General features: G+C 41.8%; 1 protein-coding gene and 2 non-coding genes across 4 annotated transcripts; all 3 read right to left on the bottom strand.

Annotated features, from left to right (window-relative positions):
* Positions 1-25: 25 nt before the first annotated feature.
* On the bottom strand, positions 26-14,091 carry LOC121609726 (P2Y purinoceptor 3). 2 transcript variants are annotated; one of them, XM_041941431.1, is made up of 4 exons: positions 14,026-14,091; positions 13,780-13,868; positions 3,825-4,249; positions 26-3,202 (listed from the first exon to the last, which is right to left on the bottom strand). In XM_041941431.1, the coding sequence occupies exons 3-4, from the start codon at positions 4,238-4,240 to the stop codon at positions 2,530-2,532; spliced, it is 1,089 nt and encodes a 362-aa protein (XP_041797365.1). In that variant the 5' UTR covers positions 4,241-4,249; positions 13,780-13,868; positions 14,026-14,091; the 3' UTR covers positions 26-2,529. The 2 variants fall into 2 exon arrangements, with proteins under 2 accessions (XP_041797365.1, XP_041797364.1); XM_041941430.1 differs by lacking the exons at positions 13,780-13,868; positions 14,026-14,091 and adding an exon at positions 10,091-10,220.
* Positions 4,555-4,628, bottom strand: trnat-agu. The gene has a single exon. It is a non-coding gene; the product is annotated as a tRNA-Thr (tRNA).
* Positions 7,939-8,011, bottom strand: trnaa-agc. The gene has a single exon. It is a non-coding gene; the product is annotated as a tRNA-Ala (tRNA).
* Positions 14,092-15,961: the final 1,870 nt, after the last annotated feature.

Genomic DNA, 15,961 nt, shown 5'->3' with positions numbered 1-15,961 from the left:
TATCTGAATGAAGTAAAGGCATTCATGAAAGGCTGCGTGACTTTTTTTAATGGCTGTTCTCAGCTAGTTTTACATAATGACAACATCCAAAACATTTTCACAAATAACTAAAAAAAAACTAAAATACATAAAAACATAAACGTTACTTTTTAATCAACATATTTATATTTCTGTAATAAAAATAAAATTTCTGATACTATTCTGTGTTACAGTATTTTACAAAAATAAGAGTTCTTCTAAATAATACTGATTGACACAAGTATGTTGGCACAGTGCACAGACATCTGGATCTCTCTAAACTGACCACAAATGTTTCAGACAGTTGTGGAACTATAAAAATAAATCAGACATCACAAATATTCAACCAAGCAGACACATAAACAACAAGACCTTTCTGCTGGAACACAGGACTCAGTGTATTAATACATCAATGAATATGCACGCTGGACAGACACACATGCATTAAGAAGTTCCAAACAAGTTTAAGCACATGATCTCATAGTTTTAGTCAAATTGTTCCTTGCCTTTAAAAGGCACAAAAATCATGTGTTCACATTGAAGCAATATACACAAAATCGGTTACAGTGACTTTAGATCTTTAAAACTGTTGGCAAATTGAACTCGTTTCACATCTGAAATAAAGATTACTTTTGTAATTTCAGTTTAATTTAACATCAAATTGTCATGTCAGAGAGGGCCACATAAACTCCTGAGCTTAAGGCTGAGAGAGCCTGGTGTAAGTTATGGATTAAAAGACACTTAGTTACTTGGTTACCACATTCAGTATTAAACTAAGCACCCCAGGCACATTTTACAATCAGGATTCATTCATGTTAGCAGTAAGTGTACCAGATAAATGCCACAATTACTTGTATAAGTGCAATGTAAAATCAGGTCAAATTCATGCAAGATCTATTAAGCCATACAGGAATAAGACCACTGAAGGTATATTTATACATATACATATATACAGAGAAATAGAGTACAACAAACGATTCCACATCAGTATGCACATTCACAATGCCATCTGCATTTATGTTCATTTCATGAACATTACAGACCAAATCATAAACTCAGTAATCCAGTTACTTGGTGTAACTCCATAAGAATAGGGGGAAGTTTAAAATGAAAATTTCCTCCACTGTATAGAATGTACAAATTCAGATTGTACTGTATCTGCTTAGAGTGATCAAAACGGGACTGAGTACTAAACAATTCACATGTATAGCATCTCTAGTCCCTATTATTAACTCTTCATTCTCTCATCTCTATAACACCAAACCTCCATCAGCAGAGATCATTTCATGGGAAGTGTTCACATGCTCACAGGAAGTGGAAAACCACAGGGCTGAGCCTTTATTTAGACTTGACCCTAAAGTCCATAAATTGCGTTTTTCCTTCCCTCTGAGCAGCTAATGCACCTGATAAGGACTTATTAACATTAGCAAACACTTCAAAATAAATTGCCTTTGTTTACTGGACAATTAAACAACATACGGAGAAAAACATGGACCTATATTAGGGAGGTATGAGCTGGGCATTTAAGATTTGTTGGCATCAGTTTATCTCTGATTGTAGCAGCTAAGATCTAGTCCTTACAGGGTACTATGTTAATAACCATGACATTTTTAGAAAGAATGGAATCAGCATTTCAGTGCAGTGGGGGTATATCAGTGGGGTTCACACGCCATCCAGTGGTGAAAACATGCAACAACAAGCCTTACAACTCGGATAATATTGAAACACGTCACTTTTAGCTATTAAAATAGCAGAAACCTTCCAATGAAAGTAATTACTCAACACACAAATGCACACACATGTTCCTCTTCACCTGCTATGTATTTGCAATCTTTTGTTTATGAGGCATGTTTCACCTCAGCACAAGTTCATTACACTCAAGTGCTTCATGCAGTTCTACCATGCAGTCATCAAACATTTAACAATTGCTTTGTGCATTTTACATGGCTTTGAGCCATAGTGGATTTTATCCCAAAACGTAATTTGTTTCTTCTCTCTTTCATCATTTATATCTCACTCTTATCTTTCGTCTTTAGTTCTGTATAAACTGTGGAGACACTTGTCATTTCTATTATACTGCAGTTCACAGTGTGAAACAAAAATTAAAAACAAAAAAACTAAATAAAGTTTCTCCTTTCCCTCCTAGTGCACAGTGGAGACTGAAAGAAAACATTTCACAGGTAACGAGGACAATGCAGGATGTCAATACCCAGGTCTGCTAATGGCACCATCAGCATTTACTTGTACATGTTCAGTACAGAGAAAATGGATTTTCATTTTCAACTCTGGGACTTTCTTCTCCTGGGTTTCTCAGTCTATGTTTCCCTCTCATTATAAAACCTTCATGTTGCATTTAAGAAGGCTTCTTGACATGCCAGCGCCTCTAATCTTTTAGTAGGTAAACGCCCAAAGGGCTACAACATACATTATAACAGACAGGGAAAAACTCCAGCACTGGTGTAGCTGAAAGGCTTTAAGAAATACTGTTGCAGGTTATGATTCTCTGGTGGCTCAAACACTGGTGCCCTTGTCCCTGAGGGTGGTGACTTTGAGCACAAACCTTCTGGTGCTCTGGCGATAGCGTGGCTGGGTGAAGTAAAACAGGATTGGGTCCAGAAAGCTGTTCATGCTGGCGAACGGCCTGGTGCTCTTATAGATGATTGAAAACAAGTTCCTCGTCTCACAGGGCGCACCAGGCAGAGTACGCACCACCAGGTACAGGGTCTTGGTGAGGTGAAACGGCAAGAAACTTATGCAGAACACTGCCGCCACCACAATGATCATCTTCACCGCCTTGTCCCGCTTCTCGCCTGTCGCCATGGAGACACCCTGGTAGGACACCGGGCGGCAGAGGATGTGGGCCATCCGACAGTAGCACACCATGATGCCCATGAAGGGCAACAGGAAGCCGAGGCAGGTCAGAGCCATGCCATAAGGATAGTAATCTACTGAATGCTTTGGCGTGCTTAAATCATAACACACCGTGCGGTTTCGCTGGATTCCCGTCGCGGCAAAGTGAAAAGTTGGCGCACACAGGACGGCGACCACCAGCCACACCCCTCCACAGATAAACCACGCCATCCTGCGACCGCCCTGCTTGTGCCACATCGCGAGAGGATGGCAAATGCCCACGTAGCGCTGCACACTGATGCAGGTGAGGAAGAGGATGCTGCCATGCAGGTTACTGAAACAGGAAAACGACAAAGAGAAAATGCTGTTAAATCTTATTAAGCTGTGTTCTGCTGTACTGCACCGTGCAGTGCTGCTGACCAGCTTCTTCCACTGAAATGTCACCACTAATGAATAGAACTGGAGTAAATCTGGAGATAATGGGAGAAATAGAAAACTTGTAAGGCTCAGACTGGTGTGTGACAACCATGTGAATATGTGAAGCTGTGAGGCCAATGTTTATGGAGCTCTAACGAGAGCTCAGTGTGCTCCGAACAAAGTGCTTGTTGGATCATTTTTGCGCACCTGAAACTCCCTCCCTTATACCGTTCCCACAGCAGAATCAGGGGACTGTTTGTCCACTATATGCAGCAATCAGCTTGAGCATGTGTCAGTTTTTATGTGCACAACCATGTGAAACACTATTAATGCCCTTGAGGCGACACAGTGCTGTTAATTGTAAGATATATTGTGTCTCGCTCCACCTTCACATTGCCTTTAGATGTGGTGGGTTAGAGCAGGTGGGTTAAAGCATACTGAGACCTTTAAAGATGAAGTAAAGTTCAGATATGGTGGAACACTTTGAACACACAGCTGTGTACAGACATAATTAGCCAACATTCAGTGAAGCATCTCACCTGTAGAACTGAAACCTGACCAGCTTACAGGCAAGCTCCCCAAAGGGCCAGTAGTCATGACTGCCATAGTTGTAGATGAGCAAAGGAAGGGACATCACATACAGAAAGTCGGCAATGGCCAAGTTTAGCATATAGATGTTGTTTTTGGACAGGTTGGGCCCAGTCCTCCATATCTTCAGTATGACAGCAGCATTGAGAGGAAGGCCGAGCAAGAAGACAAAGGTGTATACAGCAGGGAGTAAAATACGTTTAAAGTCTTCCTTATAGGTGCAGCGAAGGCTGCCGGACCCACTGATGTTGGCGATGCTGTCTGCTGTGTACGGCTCAGTAGGGTGTTCGCTGGTAGACAAGAAGTCCAAAGAGAAGGTTTTCGAGATGAGAGTTTCCGTAGGGAAGGAGCTGACAGAATGTGGCATCTTCACATTCTGGAGGAGAGACAGGGAGAGACATGAGGGTGCCTTTAGTTTGGTGATAATGTCAATATTTTAACAAATAGAAAAGAGATTAAGCATGTGTTGCACATGCATTGAGAGTGTCCATGTGATGACTGTTTATTGAAGTGTTGATGAACACAGAGGGAGCAACTTTCCACCAGAGGGCACAAGAGACCACCATTTGTTTAGAGGCTGACTGATAACACATTTTTATCAGTTGATGTAATGTGATGTAATTACAATTAACTACAGTTAGGTAGGCCTTCATTGATGGCCCACAGGAGAATTTCATAATAAGGCACTGCTGGGATTTGAACCCAGGATCTCCTGTTTACTAGACAGGCGCTTTAACCAACTAAGCCACAGCGCCATAAATTGGCTTTGAACTTTGCAGCATCCAGTATTGATCTAGGGAGGCTATATGTGAAAAATATACAGTATATTGCTTACTTTACTGAAACAAAGGTGCATAAGCACAGCCAGTGAAATGTAGTTAAAGTAGCAAATGCAATGTTAAAGACTGACCCCTTCAGACAGTTAGTTAAATGGTTGCTGCACTAATCTATTAATATTGTTGTAGCCAGTGCATGTAACGCCAACTCTGATGCTGTTGGATAGTGGCACCCAGTGCTTCCTGACCTGGGTATTTAGTAGTAGTTGTTGCTAACAAGTGGAAGATAGACACCTGCAAGTTTTGAACTGAAAACCACAGCAGACTGTCTGCTCTCCCACTCACAACTCACAATGTCTGGAAGAGGCTGAGATTAATCAACAATGTTAATTACAGCTCCCACCATCAACATCAATCATATCCATTTCCTTTATGGCAGCATGTGGGCGGGTAAGTGATTGGCTTAAGCCACTTCCTTCATAGCCTTGTCAGACTGTGACTCATGGCATTTCACAACTAACACCCCTTCAGCTGTGTGCATGCACTGTGTCCTCTAACTGCGTAAAGCACTGTCTTTGTGTGCTTTTAAAAAACTGTGGGTTCGTAAGAGTGTGTGTGCGTATTAAGTTAATTCCTCTGTGTGGGTGCATGAACAGTTTGTTGTGACCAACAGTGACGCACGATTTCATAATTCCTGATAGAGTAATTGAAGTGGAGGAGGAGGGAGAGGGAGCCAGCGGTAGACCATAAAACATTTCACTACACTGAACCAATGAGCTGGCAAAGAGGAATAACTACAGTTCTGGAAAGTGCACTGCAGCTGGCTTTAGTGGCTGATGACTCATTTACAGAGTAATTCAGATTTTTTGATTTGTGGACTAGCCTGTCTCAAGAAAGTCCTTGAGACCAACTTTCTTTGGCTATCTTAAAGCCCTGTGACATCATGACAGTCAAATCACTAAGCTTCCTGAAAGCACTGCCCTGTAGAAAGTGATTGGTGATTATCTCCATAAATCCCACCCTGTTAAAAATACAGCAGATGTTATGATGGTAAGGAAAGAGGGGCTCTTGTTTTAGCCTGAAGGTGCCTCCTGTGGGAAGTCGTCGTGATCAGGCCTGCCTTTAGTGGGCTAACCATGCCTAACCTCCACGGATGAAGCGTAATAAACGCCATCTCTTTTGGTCTGACATTGGCACTAAAGCTCCAATCCATACTGTAACTTTCCGTATGGACAGCCAAGATGGCGGGTGCAGTCACCTTGTGCTGCTTGGTATGCAGAATGTTGGCATGCATTTGCAGTTAAAATTTCACAGAGCAAGCAGTGACATGAAACCAAATATATGACGGATATTACCAGAGACGTCAATGGCAGGTCTCCGTTGTGTAGTATCAAACTGCAAGGTTTCCTCTGATTCAACAATCACACATTTTGGACAACAAGCCCTGGCGAGCAAATCATTGATCTTCGAAGCAAAGCAGGAATTACAGCTGAGATCTACCAACTGAAACAAGCACAGCTCTGATTCCCATGTACAATATCTGCACAGCATGCTCACTGGCACTGTGGTGAAGATAATCATTTGTCACTGGAGGAGGATATTGTTCATGAAAAATAAATGGAATGTTATCGATTTCTTTCTAAATTCATTAGCTAAAAGGGGGCAAAAATAAATGTAAATCCTCTTTCTGATCTATTTCATCCTTTGCGGTCATCTTCAGATTTGCAGCCTTCATCTTGTCATTTCATTTAACCTCTATTTTAGCAGGAATATTCACAGTGAGATTCAAAATCTCCTTTACAAGGGAGTCCTGGACAAGACAGCAGAATTAAAATGCAACATAAAAGACTGGTAATTGACGAGTGAAAGTTTAAGAGTGCTTTCTACAGTTTCATTTAAGTGGATTAGGTCAGTCAACAAAAACATAACCAAGCTTGGACAGTTGAACTCAAATATACTTTATCTAAAAGTAATAAACCATTGTTGACTATTAACCTTTATGGTTAATCCCTAATTGATTTAAAAGAAAATATTCACTAGGCGCAAACAGATTCACATTTCATAACACATGCCACAGACTGAAAGCTCAGATGTGTGTGTTTGATATGGTCAGGTTTCCATTTTTCAAACACTCTAGAGAGCAAACAGTAACCATAGCCTCTATGTGGTCATGTATGCACTGTGTGTGTGTGTGTGTGTGAGGGTGTGTGGGTGTGTGGGTGTGTGTGTGTGTGTGTGTGTGTGTGTGTGTGTGTGTGTGTCTCTGAGGGGTTCTGTGTGAAGTGTTTTATTCACAGATCCTCTCCAGGCCATATCCATTTCCTAATCTGAATTGATTTTAGTTTAATCAGCAGTATAATAGATAAACACATTAAACTGCAGCAGGAAACAGAGACACACACCACAAACCCACAGGGACAGAAACTCTAATTCATTTGGAAATCAAGTTTTCATTTTTCAATTTTTCATTTTCAAGTTTTTTGAAAAGACACAAACACAACAGTTTAATGTTCTGTGTGTTTACTGACACCACTCAGATACCTGTGGTGTTTCTAAAGTGACACATTAATACATAACTACAAACAAATATTACTCTTCTGAAAAATAAGGCAAAGATTGGAAAATTTAGCCTATTTTTAGACAAGATTCTCAAAACACAGAAATGAAAGTTACGTGTGCAATGAAGTCATTTCAAACCACATGTTTAGTTCATTGCAACACTAACAGCAAACACTAATTAAAACATTGCTCACCGACCTTTGCAGGCATTCATTTGGCTCTGTCACTATGGGTGTGAAGGAGTCATCTACTTTAGCTCTATGACTCAATGCAGCCTTTTCTGCCCATACAGTTGTAGCACTTTTGGCAGGTTTCCTCAAACTTGTCCATACATCTTCTCTGCAAACCCTGTCTGTGGGAAAACAGATGCGAGGTCTGTACCAAGACATCTCAAAACTGTTACAGTTCCACCACCTTGTAGAAGTAAAATCATGTGATGTGCGGTTAACAGTAAAACTGTTTTTATTAGTTTAGTTAATAAGAGACTTTACCATCAACTCAAACTATTCCTGGGATAAAGTAGAGCTTGACTGAAGTAGTAAGCAACCATTTACACGTCTTAAGATGTGTCTTGAGAAAGAAAAGTGCTGTAAATGCTCAATCATGTTGCACAGTACTACAGTGAATGTTCCTATGAGGAATGGTCGTATCTTTCCTTCCTGGTCACAAAGACACATCATTTTACCCTTGAAAGCATCGCACTTTATGTGTATACAGTCAAAAGGGCAATTGGAGAATGCGGGCATCGATCCCGCTACCTCTCGCATGCTAAGCGAGCGCTCTACCATTTGAGCTAATTCCCCTGGACAAGCTAGCCCCTAAACACAGCAGATGGCATCTCATTTACACAGCCGAGGCCCCTCTCACAGGGGTAATGTTACGAGTAGCTGAGAGGGAAGCTCCCTCGCTCTGCGCTCTGTTTATCTCCCTCTCGCACATGCTTTGAGAAGAGAGACATGCTGCTATGTACTCACTGCCCTCAGGCTTTCCAAAAGGCAGAGCTGAAGGTGTCGCAAGATTATTTATAACCACGACTGCAAGAAAGTAACTGCAACTCAGGACAAATACAGGACATTAATAACTGAGCATAAGCCAAACAGGGCTGTAAATCAGCACCATATATAAAGTTTAAATGATTATTCTGCGTCTGGATTTGGTGCCATCAGGACTTTTGAACCCTGGTTAAGGTAACAGGAGACAATGAGCAGAGCCTGGCAATTAATGTATGTTATGCAGATACAAGCAGAGAGTAACTAGATCATGAATATCGTGAAAGGTGTCGCTCACACTGACAAAACAAACTCTGCAGTTCCTCTTCTACAGAGTGTTTAAGACTGTTTCAGCTAATTATTCCAGTCTTACAGGAACACAACCACAACTTCTCTGTTTTGGTTCACCTTCAGTGCTCTCAGAGACATTTCCAGCCTTTATTTAGAGAAAAAGCTGATTAATGCACTCTACACCAACTGCCCTGCACCAAAATGACAGATAGCACAGTTAGCAACTAGCTGGTGAACATAGTGGAGCAGTTAGCTGTTAAAGAGCCAGATATACACCAGTGAATATTTATGTTGCTGTGTGTCTGCTGGATGTGCGAAAAACTGTTTGCTAACAAATTTCTTATAATATATTAATGTTGTTTTCACAGCTTATTTTGCTGACCCATGTAGTCAAAAAACATATAATGCAGCTAAAGTATGTAAGCAGCAATCAATTTAGGCATGCTAATGAGTTTAAAAGAGCGGGTAACGGGTGAGTGGCAGATAAAGACTGTATACTGTACACACACACACACACACACACACACACACACACACACACACACACACACACTGTCTCTATAATAAACACATGAAGAGAAGAGGGAGATGCTGAGTTGGGGAGAGAGGGCATTCAACCCTGAATACTTCCCCATCTCTGATCTCTACTGTTCCTGGCCACACTAATCAATGATTCATGCCCGCTACTCCTCACTGTCCTGAAATACAGCACACACCCACTGACACGCACACACACACACACACACACACACACACACACACACCGGCTACAACATGTGTAAACACACTCATACTTTGGCTGTAGTGACTTTGAAAAATGACACACAGAGCAAACAGCAGGACGGAAATAAACATGAGTTTCACCCGTTAAAGACTGCAGGGACACACAACAGTCTGCTGTTCCGACAAATACAAAGACGTAGGTTTGCATGTGTTGATGTGTGCATCAAACAAGCATAAACATCCTCCTCTTTACTGAGATAAACAACAAACATTTTTTTCATTTTCCTAACAAAGACAGATAAAGCTGCAGGAACACAACACATACAATTGAATGCAGCAGATTTTGCAGCCCTTTGTTTTAATGTAAAAGAAAAAAACACTTGACTGATTGATTATCCTAGCAAACATGGCTCAAGCTAATACCAGTCAATCCATCCTGAGGACAGACACTGTGGCCATAACACAAGAGACATTTTGAACCAATCAGCTGCACCATAAAGCGGCTAGGAAGGCCGGTGTTCAGCAGAAGCACTCTGCCTGTCATGTGGTCACGAGGAGAATAAAACAATCACTTGATGCAAGAGTCCTAACTGCAATCAGTCTATGGTCCTATAAACAACTTCAAAACTCTCCTAAGAGAGCGCAAGCTATCGCTCACATGCCAAGCAAGCAGCACACACATTTGAGCTAACGCCCGCTCCCTTCTTGTGTTTCTCTGAAATATGATGTTTGCACTGATTGTTTGATTTCCATAGAAGAATTGCAAAGACTTAATGTACAAATATGGACATCACTGCATGGCTACACAAAAGAAATGAAGCAATCTAGTGGAGAGTACTCCCTCCTGGCAGAATCAAACCAAATTGTTATGCCACTTACTTCTAGTCCACTAAAAAGGCGCAGTTGGACAGCAATGCCTTCAAGAGTGATATGGATCATAGCACTAATTTGCCGTAACTTGTAGACAAAAACATGTTGGCGCTTGTAGCTCTAAGGATTTAGTCTGTGGATTTCGCAAGGCGTGTAAAGACTGATAGACAGCAGTTGAGGCTGTAGTCTATGTGACTGCGGTCATGTGGTTGCCACACACGGGGGAAGTGAACGTAGGCCTGATGCAACAAGTACAGAGACAGGACAGTGGGGCATCGGGCACTGAAAGCTAAATGTGGACACACCACAAAGTTCCTTCTGGCATATGATCGACAGACTACGCAGCCATTTTGCTCCACTTCATTCATTCAGCCTGAAACTGTGTTCAGATTAGCTGATTTCTGGTCAGGGTGGTTGGGGCAATTTGTTTTGTTTTTCCCTAACCACTCAGTGGTGGTACCGGTTGCTAGGAGCAGGTACCATTTTGCCTTGTCTTGAGTGTCCTACTAGCAAAAACACGACCCATAAACGTAGTGTCTATTTAGTAATAAAGAGCTGTCATTTCTTGTTAACCTGGTTCCAGACGTGTGAATCATTGTCCACATCTCTGATTTGTACAGCAATTCCAAGAGGTCTGGTGTTGCACCCATAGACAGGTGTTTGCTAGAGTTAGACTGATTGATGTTATCTTCCTGCATAGCCAGCTAGCACGGAAAATAATGTTAGAATAACAGCGATAAGCACAGATGAGATCAAAGCAGCTGTACAGGTAAGAAGTGGAGTCTTTAACTGGACTGGTACCTTCTTGAAAGCAAGTGCCACGCCCCAAAAAGAAATCAGCAAACACGAATGGAAAGCATGAATGGATGTAGCTAACCTTCCAACGACTGCCAACAAAGCTGAAACACGGGTCTGAAAAACAGCACTAGTAAGAAAGGCATGCAGCAAGATGAAATATTTATCTTGTTCATATACACAACAAACACAAAAAAGCACGAGAGCAACCACACAAACGGTGCTTTACTCCTCTCTATCATTAGAATAAGTGCTTGTTGATAATGCACAAATATACCAGGGCCGACAAATAGTTCCAAGTTTTGCTGCCGTCTGGACACTTGCTTTGCTCTTGAATGGAAACTGGTATTGGTTTCTTCTAATGTTGACAGAAAAACATGTTTTTTCAAACATAAATTGCTGAAGAAGTTTGATACACACCTCTGCTGAGGCAAAAAGCTTATTAAAAGCTTAACAGAGTGGTAAGTAGCGGCTAGCCTGTGCCCTGTGGTCGCTGTTGTCATGGGTTTGTGTTGCAGAGGGGACCTGAATGCAGCTTTGGTGAGAGCAGAGTCAGTAAAACATAAAGACAGGACAAAAGAAAAGAAATGTCTTCAACTGACGGATTCCCAAATGCATGTTTGGGATGGCTGCCACAGAGCTCTCGATTATTTACTGTGCTGTGCATTTGACTCTGTCCTGGAAGCAACTTCTGTACCGTTTCTGTCTCTCTACCCCTCTATCACCTCTCTGTCTCTGTCTGAGTGTCCCTAAACCAGCATTACATTATTCTGTTCCCAGTCAGGCAGACAAAACACCCACAGAAGCAGAAAGGAATCTTCAATAAAAACAGGGTAGCCGAAGTCCCACGGCCAGTGTGCCAGGTCTTCACACATGAAAGCCCCCCCAAAGTTGTTTTCACTGAAGTTAAGTAGTTCCCTTGATGATTCAAAAATGATGGAGAAAACAGCTTGGCAAAGTTGTGTAATACCAGCTGACTAAAAAATCTCACTTCACCATTTTTTCACCGGTGTCATCAGCGGCAGAGATGATGTATGTAATAACTGAAGGAAATCAATGACATTCATACATGCAGAGCTGCACCAAATACTCTAACTCAATTTCCAACTTCTCTGTTGAGAAGATTTGTTGTTTTTCTTCATCATGTGACAGTAAACTGCATATGCAGAGGCTTCAGACTGCAGGTCGAACACACCAACCAACACATTTGTAATAATGTCGATAGTAATTAACATTATTATAACTATTCTTGTTTTCCCTATGTTGCAGGCCTACACAATCTTTGTGTTTATTAACTGACTGTAGATCTGTTTTTAATAATTTACTTTTCATACTATTAAAATCATATCCCTTTAAACACAGAATATTGAAAAAGTAACTTTATTATTGCCTGCTGTATTTTTATATGTTCTGTTCTTGTACTTTCTTGAGAGTGGGAGCGAGTGGGAGCATTTGGCTGCCAGCTGTCACCTGAACCACCTGTGAGGACGCTTCTTCCTGTCTCTGTTTGTTCTCAATAAAGTATAAACCTAATTTCCTGTTGCATTAAGACAGATCAGTGTGAGCCTAGTGTTACTAAACACTGTACTGGGTATATTCAGATGGCTGATACAGATATAAAGACAGATGGCTGCTGTGTAGACACACTGCTAGTTGTTGCACAACTCGGGTCATATGGGCAGATACTGTTCTGGAAAAAAAAGCAATTTATCATGGTTGCAAGAATCATAACAGCATCCATGAATAGGAACAAACAAACACGACATCTGGCCTGGTCTTCTTCACACTCCTTACTGTAATTATCTTGTACATCATGCACACAATGGTTCGATTCAATGTAATATAAAAAGTCTAACAAATATCTGTTGAATCAAGATTTGTGAATATGAAGATTGAATACGAACATGAAATTGCTTTAGCTGTGACGCGACGAGCACTGCGTTTTGTCAAGCTGACGAACTGTACACCCAATTCATGGGAATAAAGGCAGTTTCCCAGGACGTTTTTATGGCCTCATTTTTGCGGTTTGGGACTTTCAGGACCTTTTCATTGATTTCAGCTGCAGTGTCCTGCACACCCTGACACTGCATTCCCTGCAGACTTCACACGGGCAGCCGTCATCAAATTTTCACACCTGGTATAAACACAGTAAAATGTGGGCGCCTTGAGGCATGGCACTGCACATGGCACTGGGGGGCAGCCTTGGCCTAGAGGTTGGAGAAGCGGCTTGTGACCGGGGGGTCGCCCACTAGATTTCACCCCACCGGACTGGCAGAGAAATTTGGGTGTGGTGGAATATCCCCTCCCTCCCTCCATTTGCCGGCTGATGTGCCCTTGAGCAAGGCACTTAACCCCCCTATATGCTCCCCGGGCGCCTGATGTGGCAGCCCACTGCTCCTGTGTGTTCACTGCATGTTGCATGTGCATGTGAAATTTAAATTGCGCTTGCATCAGGTTGGTGCCTGGCCACCTTTCACTCCACTGAGTGGAATTTGATTATAGCAGATTATTTTATCATAGCAGGCAATATGAATATCAAAACTGATTTAAACTACACACACTCACAAATCTTCCTCCAATATAACAGGAAGACCAGGACTGATGGGGCATATCTGTGTCTGCCTCATTTCAGTTTCTGTTCAGTAACATTTCAGCCATTTCCTGGCAGTAGTAACACTGCAATACATGCATGAAGGATTCATATGAGACAAAAAATATATATATATAAAGCAGTAATTAGAATATCACACTGATGCCACTGGGGCTAAAATGGCATGTATATCTGCCATGATGAGACTGGCCACGCTGCGCCACAGTGGGACTATCATGTTCTCATTCGTTGTCTCAGCTAGATATATTACATTCCTCTGGGGAATAGTGAGGAAAATAATCATGTAACTTACCCTGATAGACAGCAAAACAAACGAAGTAGCAACATCAACAAGTTGGCCACTCAGCCATGGCAGAGGACTCGTCCCGCTCCTTATCTCCTCTGTAACAACAAAGAGCAGTTCAGCGTGGAGGAACAAAACAGCAGGAGGGAACACGTGTCAAGAAATCACTGCGAGCACACTGGAGGCTGGTTTCTATCACAAACACCAAGAACACGTGTGTTTTAAAGTCGCTGTTCCTCTGTTCCCAGGACCTACATGCTCTGAAACCGCTCCGGTCGGCGCACCACACACGGCTCACTACACACACTGCTGCCGCGGCACGGGACAACTGCGCGTGCTAGCCACGCACGCGCAATGAGGCTTGCGTGGGGCCGGTTTAGCTCAGAAAAAATGTCTGTACGCTTTTATGCAGTTATTTTTAGCCTGCTTTGTCAACATTTGCTAAACAATTAAATCATAGTGTAGAGAAATACTTGATTTTGTGACGGGGAGCGCGGCACGTGCATTTTACAGGTGGCTCAAACATAGTTCCGGTCATCAGTTTGATCACCGTTCTAAATCAAGGGGCAATGACTAAAACTGCAGACAAGCGACGTTAATACTTCATGACAGTTAATTCATTGTTGAGATTGATGGTTTTACTGGCTGAAAACAAACCTTTAAAAGTAAAGTGAATACTTTGATTAGTTTTGTTATTATTATTTTTTACTTTGGCAGGTGGTCATGGATTCAGGTTTTAACTGATATTGAGGTAATAAGGTATTGAGATCCACTAGCGTCCCTGTGACCCACCTGATAGTCACCGGACAATACATCAGTGGTCATGGGTCCAAGTGTCCCATACAGAGTCCTCACCAAATGATTTCAAATGCTAGCTGTGAGTCTATGAGTGGTTATAAGTATGTCTGTTATGTTCATTATGTTCATGTTCTGATTATCAGCTTGCGCTCACTGACATTAAACAATAGAAACTTTTGGCAAACATCAGTGAAAGTGACAGAACCGGTTTTTCATCTGTGGCTGGGTCTAATCTGGTTGGGATTTTATGAGACTTTCATTGCGCTCTTATTTGATTTGTGGACATTACTGTTTCCTGCTCGGCATCCTGTTTCCATGTCTGATAAGATGAAACACAAATTTGTGAAGCGGCAGCGCAGCTTCATTTACCTGCTAGCCTCCTGTAAACATCGCAAAGCACTAATTGCTGTCAGCCACACTCATAAAGGGGTTGGGTTGACCAGTATGGGTGTAACTGGAAGCATCTGTGTCATGTGTCCCTTCAGATTTGCAGCACCATTAACAGGTTAATGAGTGCAATTTAAAAGAACAGCTGCATATTTGTGGCGTGTTTGGTGTCAGTCACTCCAAAAATAATGAAATTGTTAATGCAGTGGTAAAATAAATAATACAGAGAATATAAAGAAGGGCAGATCCAGACTGAAGATGTGTGGAAAACATCTCAACACACGCTCTTCTTGGGGAAAGCGACTACAGAAGTAATGGTTTTGTTTTGGATCCTGATCTGGAGATTAAGATTCTGAGGTCTGAAGGAAACAGCTGTTATCCCATGTTTGTGTTTTCAAACGACACAAAATATTGTTGTACACATACACTCTTGCTTTTGTCCTCGCTCTTGAGTCACGACCACATGTATCTACATGTCATGTGTCATGTGAAAAAGTATGAAGGCCCCGTCATTCACGGTGAACCTGCCCTCCGTAGTCTAATCATTTATTATTAACAGACCATCTCATGTTGTTCTCCAGTCACTCCCCTCAGCGTTAAGGTGGCACTTATTCATTGTGAATGACTGATTTGAAGAAATTTAAAGCCTGATCATGAGTTGTAATATTATGGTCTAGACCCTCTCCAGCACTGAGACTAAACAGGTCATCTGACTGAATCTGCCGTTTGCTGCTTTCGTCTGCTGCAAAGAAAATAACACACATCTTACAGTTTAAGTCACATTATTGTCACCCTTCAGTTATTTTATTGAACTGCTATAAAACTGTGTGTTGCCATTAATGTTGCCATTAACTGTACAGATGAAGTTATCAGTCAGTGTCTGACTGATTGAGTGTGTGTGTGTGTGTGTGTGTGTGTGTGTGTGTGTGTGTGTGTGTGTGTGCAGAAGCCAGATTTCAGGATTGAGATCAACAAACAAAAGTGGCTACAAGGTGACATTTATGAG

Source organism: Chelmon rostratus, chromosome 7 (genome assembly GCF_017976325.1).
Source record: "Chelmon rostratus isolate fCheRos1 chromosome 7, fCheRos1.pri, whole genome shotgun sequence".
Taxonomy (NCBI): domain Eukaryota; kingdom Metazoa; phylum Chordata; class Actinopteri; order Chaetodontiformes; family Chaetodontidae; genus Chelmon; species Chelmon rostratus.
The sequence above is the reverse complement of the archived record's forward strand: the minus strand, read 5'-3'. Positions and strand labels throughout refer to the sequence as shown.